General features: G+C 42.5%; 1 protein-coding gene across 1 annotated transcript; it reads left to right on the top strand.

The window, feature by feature from the left end:
* Positions 1 to 1829: 1829 nt before the first annotated feature.
* gnb5b (guanine nucleotide binding protein (G protein), beta 5b) lies at positions 1830 to 14785 on the top strand (the record flags this gene model as incomplete). Its single annotated transcript, XM_080539667.1, has 12 exons — positions 1830 to 1955; positions 2903 to 3014; positions 3558 to 3694; positions 4032 to 4073; positions 4524 to 4600; positions 4759 to 4891; positions 9775 to 9918; positions 10073 to 10164; positions 10328 to 10376; positions 12153 to 12249; positions 12846 to 13012; positions 14774 to 14785. The coding sequence occupies 12 exons, from the start codon at positions 1830 to 1832 to the stop codon at positions 14783 to 14785; spliced, it is 1188 nt and encodes a 395-aa protein (XP_080395793.1).
* Between the last annotated feature and the right edge of the window lie 600 nt (positions 14786 to 15385).

Here is a 15385-nt window from a genome sequence, read left to right as displayed (position 1 = left end):
TATATAAAACAAATCCTGATCTACAGTTTGGACAGTATCATCCCCATGCAAAAGATACATTCAAAACAATGCCTTGGAGTTCATTTAAATGTTGAACTCCTAGTAATGTTGAATGCTCAATGGTAAATGCCACTAAGTACAGCTGTTTTTGGTCTGTCTGTCTGTCCTGCAGCTGGTTGCTATTTCAGTGTTCCCACAGGTAACTGGCCTGGATCTCTGAAGGTAGCCTAATACCTTGGCTGTAATGCTTCTGTAAGAAGCTTACTGCTCTCCTCTCTGTCCCTCAGCCACAATCCTGTTCACAGAACTAAGACACAACTCTATTCCCCAGGGACCTAATATATACAGAAAAACTTCTCTCCTAAGGTAAGAACTAATATATCAACATCTTTATTTACTTTCTCTCATCCTGCTGTTATTTTATTTGTGAAGGTAAATGTTTTCTACCAAATAAATATTGCAGCTTTTTATTATTAAGGCATTTGTAAACTGTAAACAGTTATTCATATTGGACAGATGTTATTTTGATATGGAAGGCAACATACACAGTAGCACAATGTCACAGCGCACTACTCTAAATGAGTGGCAAACTGCTGAAGACCCATGGATAAGGCAAGCTTCTTAAGCGACAGAAAAGCTTTTTCAGTGCCTATTTTTGGCATGAACTCATATTGGTACTGTAGACCTTATGGCTAGTAGCCTTCCTTGCTATTAGATTTACCTTGTTATTAGATTTACCGTTCAGTCATTCAATGCACTGTTGTTTTATTGTTGAAAAGTGCTGACGTCAATTTCAGTTTTTCAATTTCAGTTAGACGGCTGGAGCAGTGCTCAGTCCACGGAGTATGAAGTGTATCTATTAAGAAAAGAGATTCTGATCAGCAACTGTTTATCCTAGAAGTGCTTGTGAACCTATTAGAGTCCAGACAGGACAACCATTTTATATTTGGAGATCTCGAAAAAATTGTGACATGACGAATACATAAAGAACTAATCTCATGTTTTCATAGAAGTGTTGATTTGAAAGTATGGCGGGAGGGGGAACAATCGTGATATATCCACTCTGATAGAGTGCTCAGCACATTTGACTGTAAAGGCAGTGTCAGAACTGTCTGTAGAACTGTTACAACAGCATAAAGTACATCTACCTATATTATCTATGTATTAAAGTGTCTGTTATAGTCCTGCAGGGTGAATACCATGTACAGTATCATATCTTGGTATAGGGTGCCTAAAATGTACATCATAAGCTATATTTCTACTACAGTGGTGGTTATCTATATTTGATTAAAACAATTGTTTTATTCAGCAGTGTGTGATGTGTGTCTCGTCCTGTGGGTGTGTATCTGTGGTTCCAAGAATAGTCAAGCCACTCTTCTCTCCTCTCCTGTGCTCTGAAGTGGATCAGACAGGACAGAGATTACCCACTGCTTATCTCCAATACACCTGTCACTCACACACACACACACACACACACACACACACACACACACACACACACACACACACACACACACACACACACACACACACACACACACACATACACCCTCATAAAGTCCTACAAGTCACAACACTATACTTAATAATAATAATAATAATAATAATAATAATACTCATATAATAATCATATACAGATGACTACAAACATGGTGGCATGTTTCCACAGGCATAGTGCTGACTGGGTGCATTTTTGTGTGTAAATGGATGTAAATGTCTTTGTTCCTCCCCAAATGTATTGTAATGTATGTTGACTGCGTGTCTGTCTGTGTCTGTGTCTGTGGGTGTCTGTGCTTTTTTCTCAGGTGTGTCTTTGACCAGCCACAGTCATGTGTGACCAGACCTTCGTGGCCATCACCTTTGGCCCGTGCGAGAACTGTTCAAAGACCGGCCCTCTGATGAACCTCTACATCGGAACTGATCCCATCAACTACTGCTCACTATGCGTGGAGATGGTAGGACCTCGCCCTGCACCCCCATCTCCCTCACGCACCCAACCAGCCAGGCAACTGATGAAAATGGGCTTCCACCTGTGTATATTGATGTCAAACTATAATGTGTAGTGGGGTGTGTATCAGTCCTATGCCCATGAGTGGGTCTGCTTAGGAGATGATTAACAACATCATGTTTATTTGAGAGGATTTATTGGTTAGAGGGTCTCCTGTCCAGAATGCAGTCTGCTTATCTGCCTCTCCAGCCTGATAGAGCAGAGAGCCCCTCTCAGCACCAACACACACACACACACACACACACACACACACACACACACACACACACAATGCCAAGAGGTGTCCCCTGAGCTTCGCCTGACAGGCTCCCATTAAAGTACACACACACACACACACACACACACACACACACACACACACACACACACACACACACACTCTAAGGGAGATGGGCTCTTTCTAGAGAGCGATAGTATCAGACACATGCCAGTGGAGCTTAGCCTCTGCAAGCCTATCTGTAATGATCCTCTATCTGAGGCTGGCAGCACATCCACACTGATAGAAAGTCCATTGAGTCCGCAATCCACTGATAAAAAGCCAATTTCTTTGCAGAGTGATAGGTGTGTGTGTGTTTCTACTTTATTTCTACTTTTTAATGAGAAACCATGCTATGGATCCTTTGTACATAGTTATCCAAGCCCATACAGTTTATAGCCTTCATTCATGTGTTTGGTAGGCATGACTCACTCGAATGCTTATCCTGTGAAAATAAGATTATAATATTTTAAATGTCATTAAGAGACATGGAAGCATTAGAGAGAGAGGCACATCTCCTCGTGACGTCATAGCGGCAGCATCAGCTGTAGCGTAGCAAGGCAGATACAGAACAGCGCGCGACAAACATCTGATCTCCGTCGTCCCTTTTCCCGTTCCCTTCGTTCTCCCCTCCAAAGATGGCGTGTCAGGCGCTTCTCCCGGGCGAGACCCTGAAGACGCTGAAGTCGGAGAGCGACACCCTGAAAAAGAAGCTCGAGGAGGAGCGCGAAAAGCTGCATGATGTTGAGCGTGAGTGTTGGGGATGGGAGCGGGGCCTCGCGAGGCACAGTTTCATAGTAATAATAGGTCATATGACAGAAACAAAACGGGTCTCACTCTCAGGAATATATTCACAACATCGGAATTTCATATTTACATCGATACAATATGTTGTGCTCATCATATGTTCATATCAGATATTGTTTTTCATTTTATAATTGCACACATGCTTATGCTTTTTCATAGATTTTATTTAGACGTTGACTGCGTAACAAAAGTCGTTATTAATTTGTAAATGAGCGAAATTGTCCTGCGTCGTATGTTAATGCTGGTCAACACTGGTGTCCCATGGACGCCCACGCTGCAGTGTGTCCTCATGTGTCCTCGCGTCATGAGTACTTATACTTTAACTTATTATCTGTAAATAAAGTGTGTAGGCCTATAACATATATAGGTTATTTATGCAGTTTGTGTGTGTGTGTGTGTGTGTGTGTGTGTGTGTGTGTGTGTGTGTGTGTGTGTGTGTGCGTGTGTGCGTGCGTGTGTGTGTGTGTGTGTGTATGTGTGTGTCAGTGCACCAGGTGGCTGAGAAGGTGGAGGTGTTGGGTCAGTTTGCGATGAAGACACGACGCACGCTGAAGGGTCATGGGAACAAGGTGCTGTGTATGGACTGGTGCAAGGACAAACGCCGTATCGTCAGCTCCTCACAGGTACACACACACACACACATCACAGACACAAACACACAGTCGAACCTTCTCAGCTCTGTTATGACCTGAAGGAAGGGTTATCGTCCATCTGTCTATCTATCTATCCCTTCTATCCCTCTAATCTATTCCACCATCCCTCCACTCCTCATTCCTTGCCCCCTCCCTCCTACACCCCTGTCCCTGCCCCCTCATGTTCTCAGAATAGAGGAAACATTTCATTAATAATGGACACAAATGACATCCTACCAGTACAAGTAAGAATACAGAATGAGCAATTGTTGTTGGTGACTCTTCCTCTGTAAGAGACTATATATTTCTTCTGATCTCTGTCCTCTAGGATGGGAAAGTTATCGTTTGGGATGCGTTCACCACCAATAAAGTAAGTAAAGGCATGGTTTCCCCAGTTGCAGATCTTACTGACAGGTCATATCAGTGCTGTTTTAGTTTCCACCAGCCGTCTCATGATGTACTACTCCCTGGAGTGGAAGTATCACATGTCAGGGAGAGGGGAGCTAAGGATCATCCTTCCATCAGTACACTTTGTGCACTGTGTGTGTGTGTGTGTGTGTGTGTGTGTGTGTGTGTGTGTGTGTGTGTGTATGTGTGTGTGTTAGAGTGCACTTTAATGAAAGCCTGGTTTCATTGCCTGACTAATCCTGGTGGAGCAGTCTTAAACCAGCTAAGAGCACATCCCCATTAGCAAACTCCACAGTATGGTTTTACTACAGGATTGTGTGTGTGTGTGTGTGTGTGTGTGTGTGTGTGTGTCTTTGTGTTTTAAATATAAGTCCACACTGACTGCGTGTGTGTTGGTGTGTGTATGTTCCAGGAGCATGCAGTGACCATGCCGTGTACATGGGTGATGGCCTGTGCCTATTCCCCCTCTGGCTGTGCCATAGCCTGTGGGTGAGTGTACCAGAAACCTGTTTTTACCACAGTGATGAAATAGCTTACCTGTTGACCTGGCCTAAAAGCCCCCTCTCCTTCTCTCTCTCTCTGTTCATCATCTCTCTCCTTCTTCCTCTCTTTTCATTTATTTTACCTTGGACCTAACTGTCTCCCAGCGGATTGGATAACAAGTGCTCGGTGTACCCGCTCTCATTGGACAAGAACGAGAACTTGGCTGCGAAGAAGAGATCGGTCGCTATGCACACCAACTACCTATCAGGATGCAGCTTCACCAACTCAGACATGCAGGTGAGACGCTGTCAGCTTGCATCTCAAATCACATACAGTGCACTGCTTGGGACCAAAGCCACATAAGGGCGGCTCTGATTGCACTACTGTACATGGGTAATGATAGGACATTTTTGTAGATCATTTACGTATTTACCATTTAGCAGACGCTTTTATCCAAAGCGACTTACAATTACAGATTACAGGGACAGTCTCCCTGGAGTAACTTAGGGCTAAGTGCCTTACTCAAGGGCACACTAGTGGTGGTGTTCCCAGGTGGGATTTGAACTCGTGACCTGATCTGATCACCAGTCGAACTCACTACCTAGTCCAACTCACTACCCAGAGATCACTAGGCCACCACTACCCAGAGGTGTTGAGTATTTGTTCAAGTGTATGAAGCCGTTATGACAAAGGAGAAGGAGACATACTGAATGCATCCACCAGGGGGCCCTGTGAGTCAGCTCTTCACTGACATGAAAACGTTCACTGATTCTGAGCTGCCTGGAGAAAATGCTAGAGGGAGGGAGGAAGAAGGGAGTGAGGGAGGGAGGAGGAGTGAAGTTAGGCTTTAATAATTCACTGGAGTCAGTCCCGCTTCAGCCGACCTAGACATGGAAGTAAAGGAATGGGGGAGGGGGGTGGGAGAGGGAAGGAGGAGAGGAGAGAGTGATGGTCATCCATTGTGGGTGTATTTATAGACCATGAGTGGCCTTTATCTACCAAAGAGCTAAGCACACTGACCTGAGGGGAAAAAGCATTTAACACTTTCTCTCGCACACGCACATACAGGCAATTTACAGCCAATTTACTGTAAAAGGCTTGGAAGCCTGGAATTCCCCCTGTATAAAATGGGCCTCCATGAGAATATTGTTATATCATGGTGTTTGCTAACAACGTTAAAGGTCAGCCCCTCCCCACCCTAGTGAGAGTGCAGCCTCAGAGTGCCCTAAGCCAAAGGCTATCCCACATTCACTCTCTAATGCACTGGGCTTCTGCCAGTGTGACCATACAGGACAGATGCCTACATGCGTGTAAGTGCCCCATTATCTGTTTGTATCAGTGTAAGTCCTGTCCCATGACTCCTATGACTGCCTGCTAGCGTGTGTGTGTCTGCATGCGTGTGTGAATGATGGGGGGGGGGGGTTAGCTCATCATAATCTCAAGAAGACAGACTGACTGACACAGACAGACAGCTTTGTTATACAGTAAGAGGTCAATAGAAGACCCAGACAGGGGTACATATTGTGTCTGGTGAAAGAGTCCCAGGATAGGGGGAGGCTTCAATATCCCACTGACGATCACAACAAGGTTGTTCGTCACCCTGTAAACTGGTTGAGTTTCGACCTGTGACCTGTGCAGTAACGTGCAGTGAGGTCATTGGCTGGGTAGGCAGTGAGCTATTTAAAAAACATCATGCGATTAACGCAGCAGCCAGACTTCAAATGGCATAGCGCATAATATAAAGGCAATCAATAGCCCTTATATCTTTTAACGCAGGCTCAAAACTCACTTCTTCAAGAAGTAGGCCTACTACCAGAATCCTTCAAGCACCTATTGTATTGTTAGTTTGCTATTCTTCTCTATGCTATTGCTATTGCTATATTGCTATACTGTATTTTTAGTTTGCTATTCTTCATTTTGCCTTAAAAAAGCAGTACACTCCTACGTTAAATGCAATTATTGTAAGTCGCTTTGAATAAAAGCGTCGGCTAAATGACTGTAATGTAATGTAGGCTAATATACTATACTATAAAGTCAATCACATAGCCCATATATACTATACTATCAAATAGCTGGTCAAAAATGTCATGTATTGTTATCTCATAACTACACATAGCGTAGCGCAACAGCCTGTATGGCATTGCCTACATTCACCTGCATCTCAACAGGATTTACAGCAGCACACAAAACAGCTCAATGACAATATAAATTCACCTGCATCAACAACACAGGATTTACAGCATTTGAACCGGCACGCAATAGCCTACATTATCTTAACTGTTGGATATCCATGATGCTGATCTCAAGTTAGCTGTGGAAATGTAGAACCGCTGCGCGAACAGCAGAGGACTGGAATGCCGCTACGGCAAGCCAAACGCAAACTGTCAATCATGCTGTCAGAGGCAGCCTGCACGGTGCCTCAACGTCCATCAATGAAGACAATGTGAGAACAGACTACGCATGCGCAAACCTACGAAACCGTTGGTCTATCACTTCGCATAGCACAGAAGCACAAGCACAGTCTGCCTCTCGCACACACAGGTGCCTCTCGCCAGCAATCAGCAATCAGCTAGCTTTGGGAGCAAACTCTCCTGGTGCCAGGGCATGCATTATATTTTTATAACAACACATTTTACATCATTTATTTTTATTTTAACAACATTTTAACACATTAAAGTTAAGAATAATGAGTAAAATAAATGTAAAAAAAAATATATAATTTGTTTAGATAAAAAAATAATTAAAAAATATTTTTAAAAGACTGATATTCTTTTGCTTTCTTAAATGCCTGGGTGAGGCACTGCCTACCCTGCCTCACCTGACTGCACGCCACTGGACCTGTGATAGATAGATAGATAGATGTATAGTTGACATGACATGGCACAAGGTGTTCCTCTCGCCTACTGTGTATGATTAAAACCAAATACATGACATCATGACGTCATGACGTCATCGAACTGCGAAACGGGCGCAAAGTGCAAAGGCTTAAAATTTGCGTTTTTGCACAAAAAATAATAATAATCTGATTTCGTTTTTTTGTCACCAGACACAAGTTAAGGTTTTGAACTACCCACTCGTTATTTTTCCGAACAGTTTTACGTTCATTAAATAAGTGTAATCTAGCAACAAAATAGGCTTGTTTGTCATGCTTCTAGTTCAAAATAACACGAGCATCACACTTGGGTGTGATTGGCTGTTGAGCTCTCGGGGGAGGGACAAAGGAAGCCCTGTTTCAATGTTTACAATGAGAATGTGTTCTGAGTTTGTTCATAGATGAACACGGCTTAGCTCATTAATTGTTCAGTAATGACTGAAGGCACAAAGAAAGTCCCCAAGAAATGAAACTTTACTAGGACAACATACAGATTTCACGGGATCAACATACCACACATGTAAGTAGCCTACTCCTTTGTTTGTTTGTTGGGCTAGCGTTAGCGTTAGCATTAGCTAGTACGTTCTGTGTCGTCGTATTGCCTTTTAAAGACTTTCTAAAACAATCACATAGTTAGTAGCACATTATGCTGTTCTTATAAGTTGTGTTGTTGCTACTGTGTACAGTTAGTTAACCGTTTGTCTTGTGTTACTTGGGTTTGATTGATTAATTGAAGACTTTATTAGAAGATTTGCAGAAGGAGGTACATGAAAGTACATATTACATACAAGGTCAACTAACAGGATAAAAACCCAAGAAAGCCACTGGCTTATTTCAATTGGGGTCCTTGATTCTCAATTCACGGTTGGGCTAGCCGTGTTAGCTTACTAGCATTAGCTAATACGTTCTGTGGTATTGCGTAAGACTTTCTAAAACAATCGCATAGCACATTATGCTGTTGTGTTGTGTTGTGTTGTTGATACCGTGTACAGCTAGCTAACTGTGTTTATTTTTGTCTGTTTCAGCTTTGATATAAGGAACCTGGCGTGGTTATGGCTGAAAATCACTGATGTCAAGATCTGGCCAGATCTCAGGCCCTGAACACAGCAAAGACCTAGGTTCTAGGCCCTGGACAATCTAGACAAATTGATGGCAGCTACTAGATTGAAATCAAGTGTAATACTGAAACACAACTGTGAACATTTCAAACCTGCAAACTGCGACACTTTAAATGAATGTGCAATAACACTATGTGCAATATGACAACCCTCGGGTACATAAGGTTCAGAGATAGGAAATGTTAGGATATGTATAGCATAGCATAGAGTACAGCACAGTGTTTTATGTGTATAGTATAGTATAGTGGATAGTGTACATAGCCTTTATTTATGTAAACCAGCTCTTTTCCCTTCTTGTTTCTAGTATTTTTTTTCCTAGCACCAGGGGAGCCACCCCTCCCAAATTTCGTTGTTTGGTACCTGTACTATAGCAATGACAATAAAGATCATTCATTCATTCATTCATTATTTACTTGTGATTATTGTGATGATGGTATTGTTGTGATTATGTGATTATGTTGCTGCAAAGCTAATGTTGAAGAACCACAGCCAAAGAGTTGTATTATTGTGTACTGTAAAATAAATTCTGATTCTGATTCAATACTTTTTTGTTTCATTAAAAGAATAATAGTTACAACAACCATAACGCCTCCATAATGATAAGCTGGCTAATTAGCTTAGGTAATATCTTGCTAGGTAATAATGTTAGCTATACTGTAGCTGTCTGACCCAGTGAGTAACACTGACATATTGACAGCTGAGTGGTTGGGGGCGGGGTTAACAAGATATTGTTACCGCCCATTACCTGGCTGTGAAGGTGAGAAAAAAACTACATCTTTGAAGGGGATTTTCTCTGCTTAGTGATTTCAGGTGTAGCAACTTTCAAATACTCATGTCGTCTTCAATTTGTTTCCAATTTCAATGTCTGATGCATCATTTGAAAGCTTACAATCTGTAGTTTAAGCATATGTAAAAAACAGAAAAATGACTTTGCCCCCTCTTTGGTCATTCCACCAGATCGCGTCACCAATGGTTAACACCCGCTTGTTTGGAAAGTCCCTGTGTTCACCACTGGAGGGCAGTGTTGTCACCGAATTAGTTTTAGTGTTATTATATTATACTGTATATTATTATTATATACCGTATATTGTAATATTTTGTGGGTTATTACAATTGTATTACATATTTAATACTAAAAGTCATGTTTGTATGTGGTGACATGTGTGTGTTTGTGTGCGTACATGTATTAGCTGTTGACTTCGAGTGGTGATGGTACGTGTGCTCTGTGGGACGTGGAGAGCGGTCAGCTGCTGCAGAGTTTCCATGGTCACTCAGCTGATGTCCTCAGCCTGGACCTCGCCCCATCGGAGACTGGGAACACTTTTGTGTCTGGGGTGAGTGTGTGTGTCTGTGTGTGTGTGTGTGTGTGTGTGACAGTGTGTGAGTGTTTCGCTCCTCCTTTATCGCTGTCTCTCTGTCTGTTCTCTACCTATCTCAAACTCTTGTGTGTGTGTGTGTGTGTGTGTGTCTACCATGTGTGTGTTCTAGGGCTGTGATAAGAAGGCCAATGTGTGGGACATGCGCTCTGGACAAAATGTCCAGTCGTTTGAGACACACGACTCTGACATTAACAGTGTGAAGTGAGTAGAGCCAACCCACACACACACACACACACACACACACACACACACACACACACACTCTCTCCCTTCCTCCTCATGCAGATGTAATGTTTTTTCCCCAACATAAGTCTTGGTCTGACTGTTGACCATTAACAAGATGACCTCCCCCCCCTTACTCCAGGTACTACCCCAGTGGAGATGCGTTTGCCTCCGGCTCCGATGACGCCACAGTGAGTTACAAACACTGCTCATAACACAGTCACATTGAGTATCACTTATCGCTGTATATCTGTATATGTAAATCGCTTATCTGTTTATCTCTACTGTCCATGATGATGTGTCCTAATCGTGAAAAACAACTTCTGCCAATGGCCTCTGGCTTGAGCATAGATTACTTTTTCCTGCTAGAATTGGTGGATAGATGATTCACTTACACAGGTCAAATGTGTTTGTTGTAAGTCGCTTTGGAATAAGGCGTCTGCTAAATGCTAAAAATGTAAATGTAAAAATGTGTCAGCATGTGTTGGACTAATGACCTGGGCCCTATTCCATGAAGCTCGATAAAGGTCTAAGCCTCGATAAAGTTTTAAGCCTCGAAAATGTTAGCTTGCGTTCGGTGCCATCAATGTGGCTCAAATAATTCGCTGCTTGGTTGAGCTCCTTCTGAGTCAGATATAATTAGCCTGGTCCCGACCAGGCTAAAACACAGGCTATAGTCATCCGTGCGTCAAAAAAGGCTCACAGGCGGAAACTAAACCCTGAACGAAAGTTCCTCATGTGTCTTTTAGGAAATATTAGTTCCCACTTCACATGAGATAGATAGATTAGATAGTTTGACTGTGTGATAGATAGATAATTTGATATTTTGAAAGTGTGATCGATCGATAGATAGTTTGATTGTGTGATAGATAACTTGATATTTTGAAAGTGTGATAGATAGATAAAGAAAAGAGTGTAAAAAAAAAAAGAAGTAATTGTCTCAACTTGCATTGCCGTCATGACAGCGGTCTAGCTAGCGTAGTGGTTAAGGCTGTGGACTCGAGTTCCAAAGGTTGAGAGTTCGAGACTTGACTAAGTCATTCATTTTTTTTTTTTTTACATTTAACCGAAGATTTCATGCAAAGGTTTCAAACACCATTGTAATCGTGTCAGTTCTTGTAAATTAGCCTGCACCATAATTTTATAGCCTACAATACTTTTTTAGATGAGATTTTAGATTAGATTCAGACAACGAAATGCAGTAAAAAGTGCGCCTGAAGAGGGATTCGAACCACTGATATAAAATGTCGAATAAATCCTATGGCAGCAGTCAATACCACTACGCCATTGTGGCGATATGATGGTTTGTAGCCTGCTGCGGATATCACCACAGTAGCAATATTCATTTATTAAAATATGAACATATAACAATAACTGGGGCTAGTATGACCTACGCATTTAATCGGTCAGCAATTTCTTGCCAAACCATTTCCCTCGCCTTGTTAATTGCGGCAGTATTGCACTATTTTACATCTTATTTTTCCGTCTTCATAAAAATCAATAATTCGGAATGCTGCGCAAATGTAGTACCCCTGCAGAGTGGAGTATCTTCATTTCGACAGATCGACACTTCAGGGCTTTTTATGTCTGCGTGCACGCGCCCATATCGAAGATTTGTAAGCCTGTCTTCTGTGAACACTGATGACACAAGGCTGATCCTCATTCGAGGAATCACCTGAGGCTTGAATACCAATCTCGAGGTCCCTGAGCGCCGCATTTAATTATAGCGCCGCTATATTAAGCCACCGTTAGTGAAACGGACCCCTGACCTGATCTGACCTGGGTTGGTGTTTGTGACCAGTTACAGACACCAGTTACTAATTTGTATTATATTTGTATCATTTTTGTAACTATTACTCTGTAACCTTATTATGGGAGGGATACTCATGCATCACTAAACACTAAATTGTGTGTGTGTGTGTGTGTGTGTGTGTGTGTGTGTGTGTGTGTGTGTGTGTGTGTTTCAGTGTCGTCTGTTTGACCTGCGTGCTGATCGTGAGGTGGCCGTCTTCTCCAAAGACAGCATCATATTCGGAGTCTCCAGTATCGACTTCTCTATGAGTGGTAAGACACAGCAGTGACCTTCTGCTACATTGGTCAGATGCAATGGCTTGACATAGTCATGATCAAAGTAGTCTGAAAATATAAAATATCATATATCAACATACAAAATATACAAAATACAACATATGTGTAGTTTTGTTCATATTCCAGTGTTGGATCCAAGTGTTATATCATGCAATATAGCTTCTGACATGTAGCAGCAGACCTCTACAGGCCCTCCACTCTTGTTGTTCTTGTGACTCCATGAAAATTAATACATATTTTATACTGTATGGGCACACAAAGATTCAAGTTTATATCGATAAGTGAAGGTGATCCCACTTCAGTCTCGAAGGTCTCACGGGTTTACACTTGTTACTGTCTGGGAATTACCATGGTTCCATGTAACCCTGGATTTCTATTGTATTTTACATAAAAACAGAAGTGCACTGTGATGTCTGTGATGTCCTCAAGCACATTGGAGGGTATTCTGAAACCTACATCTCTCTCTCTCCCCCTCTGCCCTCTTCACCCCTATCTACTCTTCTTGACCCCTTCTGCCCTTCTTTACCTCTCCTATAACCCTATCTCTGTCCCCCCTTCCCCCTCCCCCCCAGGCCGTTTGCTGTTTGCTGGCCATAATGACTACACCATCAATGTGTGGGACGTGTTGAAGGGGACACGGGTCTCCATCCTGTTTGGCCACGAGAACCGTGTCAGCACCGTCCGGGTTTCACCCGACGGCACCGCCTTCTGCTCCGGGTCCTGGGACAACACTCTACGGGTGAGAGGAGAGGAGGGGGGCAGGACGCAACACTCTATAGGGGAGAGAGAGATTACTTTAGGGATGACAGAGGGGGGTCTTCACCTTACAGGTGAGGAAGAGAGAGAGAGAATAGAGGCAGGGAAATAGACAGTGAGAACATTGTGGGAGGGAGTCAGGCTTTGTTGATACCTTGATGCGCTTGCGCATCGCCTGCACAGTTGCGTGGTTGGACACACACACAGGTCCACTGCTGTTTACCATTTGCATGGATGGTGTTGGTTTGTTCTTGAAGATGGATTGCATCTTTGTGCTGAGGGGAGGACCCATCTCTTTAGGCTACATCTTGACTGTCCCTCCTAGGGATGTCCCGATCCGATATTGATATTGCATATCGCTGCGATTTTGGTCCTGAATGCTGGATCGCAGATCGCACCAGAAAAAAAAATAGGCTGCGTTCTGCGTGCCCGATCTGGCGTGTCACTCACGTGATGACAACAGTAGTAGTCAGTGGTCTAGAGAGAGTTGGCTAGTAGCTACCTGTGTGTAGTGAGTCTGACAATGTCATGATGCCAGCTGGTGAAATCATAAACCATTTGCTTAAGTAATTTTTCGGTTATTTACATAGTCTGAAACTACAGATGGTAAGCTTTCAAATGATGCGTCATACATTGAAATGAAAAACATTAAAGACGACACGAGTATTTGAATGCACCGAATGGGAATGCGACAGGAGAAAAGTGACTACTGACCAAACCACAACAACAAACGCTGCTAACAGCTAGCGGCTAACAGTGGTACATCGCTAGGAATGTCTAACTGTGTTTTTATAACATCACAGCATGCTGAGAGAACATGGACATGCTAAAAACACATAACTACACATAATTAGATGAACACACAGTCCTTGCTTTTGAACACGTCCTAAAACGAGAGTATGTTTACAAGTCATTATCACTTACCGGTAGCCTGCAGCAAACAAGAACAGTTAATCCAATCCACAGATTATAAGTATTTAGTGATCGTTAAACTGTTTTCGCCTCTGTACTTTAAAACTTCAAGTTGCCTGTTATGAAAAAAAAAGAAAACCAGATATTGTTGACACCCCTTAGATTCTGCGACTGGTTTCTGGTCTCACCAGGGGGCGTCTCTAGGCTACACTTTTTAAAAGGGTCCTATAATTGATTTGCCATTTGTAAGAGAAGATAAATAGAATAAAAACCTGAAGGCACCAAAACTAGAAATCAGACAGTAACTCTATTTTTTCTACAATGCTGCTGTTTAAATTGTTTTAACTGTAAACCAGTTGGTCACTGAGTACTGCAGAGTACTGTTTTGTTGCTTGAATAAAGGCTGGCAGTCTTTAATAGCCAACTGTTGTTGTGGACTATACTGGGGAAGTATTTGTTATTATTCAGGAGTAAAACAATAAATACAAATATCGGATCGGTATCGGTATCGCAGATACCTGAAGCCCAGGTATCGGTATCGGTATCGGTATCGGGACATCCCTAGTCCCTCCTAAAGACCTCTTCATTCCCACTACCCCCTGTACAGTTTCTCTGCGGGATTTTTATTTTTTTTTTAATTTGGGGGGTAATTCTTCCTTCTTCTAGCATCGAGACTGCCATTGGCCACAGGTCCTAGCATATATGTGTGCTATTCTTTTCTTTTTTTGATCTTTCTGCTTTCCTCTTTTCTGCTTACAGCCAGTGTTTCCTCTGCTGATCTCACTTCCTCCTGAGGAGTCCTCCCTCATGATGTGTTCTCTCTCTTTTGCAGATCTGGGCCTAGAGCTGTGACATCATCAGAGCAAGACAGTTCAACATAGGGTCAAGGGTTGGCAATAGGGTCATGTGATCGACTATATAAGGCACCCTGACCGGAACCCACACAGCTGCACAAGTGTGCTTTTTCAACCTCACCTTCACTCACTACACATACACACACACGCACACACACACACACACACACACACACACACACACACACACACACACACACACACACACACACACACACGCACACACACAATCTAGGTTTCTTAGATTGCTAACTTTTTATTTGATTGGACTACAGAGGTTCAAATGTTGATCCGATTTATTCCTAAACTTTATTTTTGTTGCGCTTGATTATTACTGATATTGTATTATTAGCATTATTGTTATTAATAAGGATGAATACAATGGACACAAATGACCACAATAGCTCAGATTCCCCAGTCCTAGTCCCAGTCTCAGAAGCATGTAAACTGCCCAAGATCAGGTCCTAGCCATGTGCAGTATTACTGATTGTCTTGTAAAACTCACTGCCACTTTTTACTGTTCAGTTTCCATACTCTGTCCAACAACTTAGATCTAATGTGCAATACCACTATTTATACCATGCAATCAA

This window comes from Nansenia antarctica (assembly GCF_963989245.1).
Source record: "Nansenia antarctica genome assembly, chromosome: 9".
In the NCBI taxonomy this organism is placed as follows: domain Eukaryota; kingdom Metazoa; phylum Chordata; class Actinopteri; order Argentiniformes; family Microstomatidae; genus Nansenia; species Nansenia antarctica.
The sequence above is the reverse complement of the archived record's forward strand: the minus strand, read 5'-3'. Positions and strand labels throughout refer to the sequence as shown.